The following is an 8,841-nucleotide window of genomic DNA, read 5'->3' as shown; positions in this document are numbered from 1 at the left end:
ACCGGTTTTCCTGCGCGACCGAGGCCGTGCGGCTCCCCGCAAGGGCGCTTTGCTGCGCTGAGGGCCTGCAGGCGCAGCGCAGCGGCAAAAGATGAGGCATAATGGGTTTCTCTGTCGTGCTCCGCTTTCACGGTACCGTCAGGAAAACGTGAAGCTCACGTGTGTTATGTTCTCAGCAACTAGCGGTGCCAATCACTGCTAATTACTGACAGTCTTTCGGGTGCGCTGCTTGAACAAATTGCATCTTTGCCCGGGCAGATAGTGCCGCGGGCTCTCTTACGCTTACTGCTCCGGCGTGGTGCTCTCAGGGCTCGCGCTGCCGCAGCCCCTTGTGATGTTACCGTAGCTATCAGTTCGCTTCGCTGCTCTGTGAAAAAGATTTCTGCCCCGTTTTTGCTTCGCTGTCCTGTTAAGTAGAACTCTCCTTATTTCGTTTCAGTTCCAACGCCGAATTCAGCCAGGTCGCTTGATCTTGGTATTTTTGTATATCAAATACGTTCCCTTGTGTGCCGACTAGAAGCAAAGGCTTGTGGTATCAGCATGATGCTTACTGCCCTTCCATGTATTTAAGCATTTCTAGTTTAAATGTTGCAGGTTGTCCTTATAACAGCCTGCTTTCGTAAGCGTACGTGCGCGTGCATGCTTACCTATGCACCTGAGCTGTAAACATAAGTTTATTTTTTTCCTCACAAATTCGGCTAGTTCAGTGGTTCTAAACCATTTGGACTTAGTTTCTCTTTGTGGTGCGAATGCAGAACGCCCAAACTCGTAACTGTGAGGCTCCTGAAGATGTTGTGGTTCACCACGCTGCACACCTCACTGGCGTCGGTTACTGGTCATCTGCGGGCTAGTCTGGGAATTGCTGCTTTTGTTTGTGTCAGCATGGCTGGGGTTTTTAATAGTTCCTAGCTTTGGCAATGATAACACAGCCTTTGCTTCTGTGGGTAAACAGTAATTATTTATTTGTTCCTTGAGGTTTGTGATGAGACTTTTTTCCCTGGACAGCGTACCTCTTAACGGGGTGAGACTATTTAAAAGGTAGAGGTAGTAAAAATAATAGCTAGGCGTAACACCTGAACATATATCAGTATTCCTAGGTAACTGTAGCATTAAAATCCTGTCCTACTTGTAAAGGCCTGTTCTCCCCATACATAAATCACTGGTCTTTGAGTATGAGCAGTTAAATTCTTGCTTATTTTCTGGTTAAAATGGAATCTTAATGATCCATCTATCTGGTTGTCAGTTAATAATAAACTGGCTACAGATTAATGAGCAGTCTCATTGCTTGCCTTCATACTGCGGCTGCTTACCCGACTTCTTTCTGTATGCTTTGAAATTCTATATTCTGCATCCATTAATGATTGTGTGTGATATACAGCTGGGAAGGAAGCTCGCCCACAGAATTTCTGCTCATCTGTTCTCTGTCCTGGGAGATTTTCCCTACTACATATACGCATGGGGCTTTTATTTTGATAGGTTTTATAATTATACTCAATTTAAATTTGAATTCTGGTTGCAGTTGAGTTTATGTGAAAATTGCTTATCTCTTTTAGCAGGAACCACCTTTGTTTCTGTGCAGCACTTAGTAGAGTAGGATCTGGGGGGTTCTAGGCTCTGCTGCATCGCAAATATTACTAGGGATATCACTTGCCTATTTTCAGTATAAAAACAGATGGCAATGTACGTGAAATTGTCTCAGAGTATCGTTTAAATCTCCTCTGTGGCTTAAGTCAAGACTGTTGCCATAAGTTAACTTCTGTTTCTTCACAGGCTGCGTGCAATTTCATCAAGTCTCGTGTGGACTCCAGCAGTGTTGATTCCCTCTTTTACGCTGCACAGTCCATCCGGGTCCTGTCTGGCTGTGAGGTGAGTTTGGAGCCCTGAGCTCTGAAGACAGATGTTACCAAGGAAATACTTACCTTGATCTTTTTCTTGGTTTTATTTTATGCATAGTCTACTTTTCCTTTCTTCTAGTGGGTTGTACTCTCTTGTGTCTTAGGTAAATGACTCACAAAGTGTCTGGGAGTACCTTTACAAGGCAAAGTGTGAAGATGTAAAGCAAGTATTTGGCCCAGGGTAATTCTGAGGGGATGTTCCTTGATTAAACATTGGTGGCTAAGAAAAAAGGAGCCAGCACATTTTAATAGAATTCACAGCAGCCGTGTCAGTTAAAACCTCTTTGGGTGGATGGTAAACTGCTTGGATGTAAACCTTGTGTTGAAACGCTGCAGTGACACAAATGCAGCCCACCCTTGCTGAGTTGTGGGTGGGTTATCCAAGCCCCGTTTTTCATCAGTACCACCGGCTGCTGCGCAGTGATGTGAAGCCAGATGAAAAGCAGTAGCAGGTTACCAGGATAAATCTGAATCGTGGATTATCCTGACTAACTGATAGTTGAGAGCAAAACTTAGGGATTTAATTAATTAAACTAAAAGGTAATGGATGATAAAGGGCTTTTTCCCAAACGCTTACAGTAGTTCACCAGTCAAGTGTGTTGCTCCAGGAAGAAATCAGTGGTGACTAGAAGGCTTTGTGTTTTTTAAGTGTGAATCAACATGTTCCCTGTGCTCTTCCTCAGGTGACCATTTCAAATGAGACCAGGGAGCTGCTGCTTGCAGCTGTCAGTGAGGATTCCTCAATCACGCAGATCTTCCACGCCGTTGGGGCCCTGAGTGGCTTTGGCCTTCCTTTAGCATCTCAGGAAGCACTTAGTGCTCTTACTGCTCGTCTTAGCAAAGAAGAAAATGTGCTGGCGTAAGTCTTTCGGGTGGAGATGATTCACTGTTGCATGTTTATCTTCTAAGCGGTTGGATTTTGGAGTAAAGGGTATTTTAACGCTTAAGTTTTGTAATATAGATGTAGTAGAGTAGGGGCTGTGTTTTCATTTGATGTATTTGTCCAGTTCATTATTGTCCCTCTGGGGGAATGAAAAATACGTTTTGGGGCTATTTTTTCTGTGTGATTTTTGCAAATGAGCGTATGTATTCAGTTTAGTTCAAGAATAAAGGTCAGTAAAGAGGACACATCCCAAAGAAGCCGCCTCTTTCAAAAAGATTCACAACAGATTTTTTTACTTAATACCCAGCCATGCTTCTGTGTCATTTATGGTTGCACTAGACTTGATGCTCTTCCTCAGCCCTGTCGTTTGTAGGTTGGGATGCCTGTACTCTGAGGTGGAAAAAACGTGCCAGTAAGCAGAAGGGATCTTGGCATTTATCACCAAAGAATTAAGTAATTTTATGCAAAAGGAGAGAATAGGGATTTCCCTGTTCTCTAGGGAGAGAGCTAGGGAAGAAAGGGAAACTTTAAAACTTGCTTTGTTGACCAAAAAAATGGATTCCTGGAAGCCTCAGTAGCAAGTCTGGGGGTCTGGGCTATGCAGGGATCAAAGTTTGGTTTCTTCTCTGCCTTTGAATCTGAGTTTATTGCAGCGCTGGTGCAGCTAAAGTGGCGTTCCCTAATGAATTCTAAGTTTCCACTAAATCGCTTCAGATTCATTGCCTTGAGTCAACTGAATGCAGTAACAGCTGTTTTACACTTCATTCAGAATAGAAACTGTAGTTGCTTTGATTTGAATGATGCTTGGCTTTTAAGGAAGGAAAATCATACAATTGTTTGGTTTTGTTTGTTGTTGTTTAAGAACCATCCAGGCTTTGGAGACGGCATCTTACTTGTCCCAGCAGGCAGATCTAAGTGGCATTGTGGAGGAGATAGAGGTAGGAACACGCTACGCTCTCTAATTATTCGGTAATTTGTTAGACCTCTGGAGTACTAAAAGATGTATTAATGTGAAACACAAAATGAAAAACCAACCTGGCTAATTCCTTGCCTGCATGATGTGGGTTGGCTTGGCTCTTCCTTTCCAGCGGATATTTCTTCTGGAATTTTAACTGTTTCACAGTGGACTGAGACACAGAAAGTCATGACTTTTAAATATAATTAAATCCACGAAAGGCTGAAGGTTTCTTTTTCTTCCTGTTTCTAAATTACTATTACAAAATACCTCAGTGATCCCATACAGATAGGCTTGATTACAGGCCTAACAGCGGAGTTAACTTCTGTGGATCTACTAGAATGCAATTTAAATTTTAATAACTCTCTCTGTCAGGATCTTGTTGCTCGCCTGGATGACTTGGGTGGAGTTTATCTGCAGTTTGAAGAAGGAATTGAGACTACTGCACTGTTTGTTGCTGCTGCCTATAAGCTGTCAGACCACGTGGGTACGGAGCCAGCAATGAAGGAGGTCTGTATCTGCGTTTTCCTCCCTTGCACACCGTAGCTGACAAAAAGGATCTGCCTAGTCCCTGTTGCAAGACGCTGGTATAGCTGGGTAGAATTTCTGCTGGAAAAAATAATGAGCACACTCAGTGAAAAGGGACATCTCAGAGCGAATGCTAAGTAACGGCATCCAGGAGAAAATTCCACCTTCAAGATCACAGGCTGAATTTGGTTTGGTTTTTTTCTTTTTCAAACGTACAGAAGGAAATTGCAAGTGAGGCCTAGTTTTTCTTTGTTTATTGAGACAAACTGTTGAAAAAAAACCCTCTTATTTCAGAGTTTGTTCTGGTATTTGGCACTCGTCTAGCACTTTCCAGCATTTCAAAGTGTTTTGCAAATGTTATTTACCTGTGAGGAAACACAGGCACCCTAGTTTGGGGTGCCCAAAAGGGAGACAACGTTAGTATCATACGCCTACAGGAATCCAGATGCAAAAACTTGTTGCCTAAAATGAAAGACTAGAAATTCCTTTAGAGCTTGGTTAAGCTAGAAATCATTACTGCAAGCTATCCACTTAGTGTATTTTTTTTTTCCACAACAAGTTAACTGAGTTAGATGTACTTTTGATTGAGAGTGGCAGCTCCCTAAAGCACAAGCCAAAGTGGCAGGGTTGAGACAGAAGCCAGTGTAAGACATCTGAGTTCATTCCTGGCTCTCTTCCATGCTGCTGCCAAACAGACTAATGCAAAGTAATTTTGATGTCATTTTTGAGGTGGTGATTCTGCTAGACACAATTCAAACTGTCAGCGTCCAAATGATGTTTAAAAAAAAGACCAATTAAGGAAAATTGTTTAGTGTTGTTTCAGAATTGTGCTGTCAGAAGTGCTATTGTTGGGGCTTAAAGCTTTATCTCCTGTGAATGGTGAGAGTGCCTCCAGAATGCCACAAAACTCTCTTTAAAAATTAACATGTAGTATTTGAAAAAATAGCTCCCTTTTTTTTTTTCCCCCCTCACAATTTAAATGAGTGTCAGTTGCTGGTTAAGGTCTGGAGCTATGCCATGACCTCCATATAAATGAAAAACACTGCAGGATTTGTGCTGTGCGGGAGTTTTTTGTAGCTTCTGTCTGGATGCTTTCTCTAGTTATGTCATGTACGTTGGCGCTCATTAATACAAATACGAGGGTGGAAACTTGAGAGGCAGTGGATTTCATTTAAAAGTGTTCTTTGTAGGTTACTGAATTGTATGCCTATTGCTTTATTTGGGATTGTCTTTGATTATTCTCATTTCTGATTAGAATTTAGCCCACAATCCTTTGCTTGGATCAAAGTACAGGTAACCAAACCCCCTGTTTTCCAGACTAGCAGGGAGTAATGGAAGAATCTGAAAAATATGGCATACCCTGCGGAGTGTGGCGCAGACGCGCTAACCCTACAAAGTCAGACTGGAAAACCAGCTGGGGGACTCCGTCCCACTCCTACTTCGGAGAGAACAAATTAGCTTTGGCACATCCCAGAGCCAGAGCTGGCTCTGTGCTCCTGGTGGTACCGCTTTAAAGCTAATCCTCTTAGCTTGAGGACACTGCTGAGCCTAAGGGGATAAGCCTGCATGGGCCTAGTCTGGCTCCTTCCAGAGCCATTAGGATGCTTTGCATCACCTCTCCGTGGCCTTCCCAGCTTGGCAGGTAGCCAGGACATCTAGCCTAGTCCTTCTCCACTGTGTGAAGACAATTGTACGGCTCCTGGAGCCAAATTGTCTTTTTGCAGCTGCATGCAGTCGGGATAGTTGAGCTGATGGCATCTTCCATTCTGAAACACGTAGTTTGAAGAGGTAGAGCCAAATTCTGGTTTTGCAAGTTTTCAGCACAATTACAGCGATTGTGGTTGGAACCTCCCAGCCCAGAGTAAGTATGTTAATGTGACATTGAAAAGGTAGCTAATTTTGGGTTACCTCATAAATTGAGTTATTTTTAAAGCAAATGGGAAATTAAGCAGCCTTTGTGAATGATGTTTTTATTAATAACATTACACTGAGCCAGTTTGCAATGTTGTGATAAGCTGCTGGTGCTTATATGTGATTTGCTTTTCCTCTTTCAGGATCAAATTATCCAGTTGATGAATGCAATTTTTAGCAAGAAAAACTTTGAGACGCTCTCGGAGGCCTTCAGCGTTGCTTGTGCCGTGGGTTCTTTATCCCGGAACCGCTACCACTTGCCTGTCATTATTGTCCCCGATGGGCCTGCAGCTGTGTCTCACCATCAGCCCATACTCAGGGTGAGTCCTTAGCCCCAAATCTTAGTTCATCTCTTGGCCCAGTCTTTAGTGCTGTAGGTCTGGGCTGACTGAATGTGTAAGGTGATGTCTTTCATTTTTAGCTCCAGGACTCGGGTTCCAGTAGATCTGGGGTTTTAGTGCTTTTATGGAGGGATTCTTGGGAACCTCTGCTTGCCCAGGGCTTACCAGACGCCACCTCGAGAAGGCACTGTGTGGAAGTCAGCTCTGCTGATTACAAACTTCAGCTTTCCCGGTTATGTTAGAAAGAACTAGGTGAATCTGGGATGCTGGGCAGGGGAGAATTCTGGGTGTATAATGCAGAGGGGTAGTGAGTCGTCTGTGCTCCTGCATTCCTTCTGGCACAACGGGTTTCACAGAAATTCTTGTTTTTCTCTTGTAGCTACAAGTGACCGATGTTATGTCCCAGCCACTGACTCAAGCTTCTGTAAAGCTTGACTACGCCAAGTCTGCATCTAGCAAAGCCACTGTCCTTCAACAGACAGCATTTGCTCTGTCAGGGTAAGAATATAATCTTATTTTTACAGTTTGTAAGGCAAACAGGTGTTATTTAAACAGTGTTGGACTTATTTTCCTTATGTGTTCTTCCACCGGAGAAATGTTTGTATGATGGAAAACTCAAAATGCTGTAGTTGCATTTGGTTGGTAACAGGTGACTGAGCGCGTTTGGTAGCGATGGTGAATTTCTGTTGCTTTTTCTTTTGATTGGGAGTGGGGATTTGCAATGTTCCTCTGACTTTGGAGGCACTTTGGAGAATTCTTTTCCTGCTGCACTTAGCCATGTTAGTTTTGTGCTGCATTTGTCTGTTTGCTTGCTTAATCTAGCATATTTGGAGACTTCTTGGTAGCAAGAATAGATTACCTATTTGTAGGATGCTGCTAGTGTCCTAGAGGATACTTAATACCTTGCTTTTTTTTTTTACAGAGATGTCTTTGAGCTGAACTTCATGAATGTGAAACCTGCAAGTGGATATTATGATTTCTCTATCAGTGTGGATGGAGATAAGCGATTTATTGCTAACAAAATTGAGGTGGGTATACTTTTTGATGGCATTTTAATTCTGTGCCTATTCACTGAAACAGCTTTTTATTTACACCTGTTAAGGATGTTGCCAGTTATATGGCATTTTTATCACATGTTTTTCTGTAATGCATTGGATTTTGACTCAGGATTATGACCAGCCACAGATTAATATATGATCAAAAGAGATTTGTGTAAATTTCAAAATTGACTTACCACTTAGATGCTGATCTGACAGCATATGAACAAAGGCTAACAGTGGGAGTGTTTATATAGCAGCCCAAAGTAGCTATGCAAAACCAATTACTAAGAATGTTAGTTCTTCAGAGCATTCAAGATTTGAGTCTGTAAATCTCAAGGCTTGGCTAGCAGTTGTCTGGTGATTGCCTGATGTATGGAGGCTCAGCATTTGTTGTTGTCTGTTTTATATAAGCTCTAGAGCCCCAGAAAAGAGTCAAGGGGTCTTCTGGCATCTCCTAACTGTGTATATGGTGATGCTTTTGTAGTGGAGAAACAGTGACCAATGCAAATGAAGTCTTCATTTCATGTATACATACCCCCTTTTTGGTGGCAAAAGCTGTTATACCACACCTTTCTGAAGAAGAGTTTTATATAAACACTCAGAGTTTTACTTTCCTCAAGTTTGTTACAGCGAGAAGAAAGTGACCTCTGTGACTATTCATGTAGTCGCCCCAGTGTCAGCAGCTGTTGAATGCTCTTCTCCAGTGGTGTCTATTCCCAGGGTTAGTTTTTGCCCTCAATTGCCTATTTAAAGAAAAGATTAGTTTTTAAAGTCTTCCAGCATAGTCAGCTTGGAGTGGAGGAAGACACTTACTTACAACTGCTGACCTTTACTCTGTGTATCAAATTGATGTTGTCATTGTAGTAGTAATGGCACTTAGGAGTGTCAAAAGGGGATTGATTGGTCCTGCCTAAGCTCGCTGCTGGCACACAGAGGTACCGGTAGGAATGCATTAACGCTGGGGCAGCTTTGCGTGAACAGCTTCTAATAAGACACATTGTTATGGGGGAGGACTGCTGGGGGAACTGCTTTTTTTTCCTTACTGTTATTAGCATTAATTGTCCTTAATGCACCATCGTTTTGACAGTAATGAGCTAAACCAGTGGGTTATTACTCCAGGCAGAGACTACATTTCCTGGCATTAAAATATTTGAGAGATGTTTGTGTACTGTTCAGTTGGAGGGGCTGTGTGCAGCAGCTCTGAGTTGCCTTCACGTAACTTTTTTAAAATGAATATTTCATTAGTCCATCTTTCTTTGCTCCCATCTTGGAACAAACTAAGGCTTTT

At 42.5% G+C, this 8,841-nt stretch overlaps 1 protein-coding gene across 1 annotated transcript in view; it reads left to right on the top strand.

Moving 5' to 3' along the window:
* RPN2 (ribophorin II) overlaps positions 1–8,841 on the top strand; it is a 54,557-nt gene that overhangs the window by 34,730 nt on the left and 10,986 nt on the right. The window contains exons 2-8 of the mRNA XM_019471071.1: positions 1,771–1,866; positions 2,579–2,754; positions 3,641–3,716; positions 4,109–4,243; positions 6,316–6,492; positions 6,893–7,011; positions 7,436–7,541. Of these exons, the coding sequence (XP_019326616.1) occupies positions 1,771–1,866; positions 2,579–2,754; positions 3,641–3,716; positions 4,109–4,243; positions 6,316–6,492; positions 6,893–7,011; positions 7,436–7,541 (885 nt within the window). The remainder of the gene's footprint in view (positions 1–1,770; positions 1,867–2,578; positions 2,755–3,640; positions 3,717–4,108; positions 4,244–6,315; positions 6,493–6,892; positions 7,012–7,435; positions 7,542–8,841) is intronic.

The sequence above is a fragment of the Aptenodytes forsteri genome, unplaced genomic scaffold, assembly GCF_000699145.1.
Source record: "Aptenodytes forsteri isolate BGI_AS27 unplaced genomic scaffold, ASM69914v1 Scaffold369, whole genome shotgun sequence".
In the NCBI taxonomy this organism is placed as follows: Eukaryota; Metazoa; Chordata; class Aves; order Sphenisciformes; family Spheniscidae; genus Aptenodytes; species Aptenodytes forsteri.
Note: the sequence above shows the minus strand (reverse complement) of the source record. Positions and strands in the feature narration are given on the sequence as shown.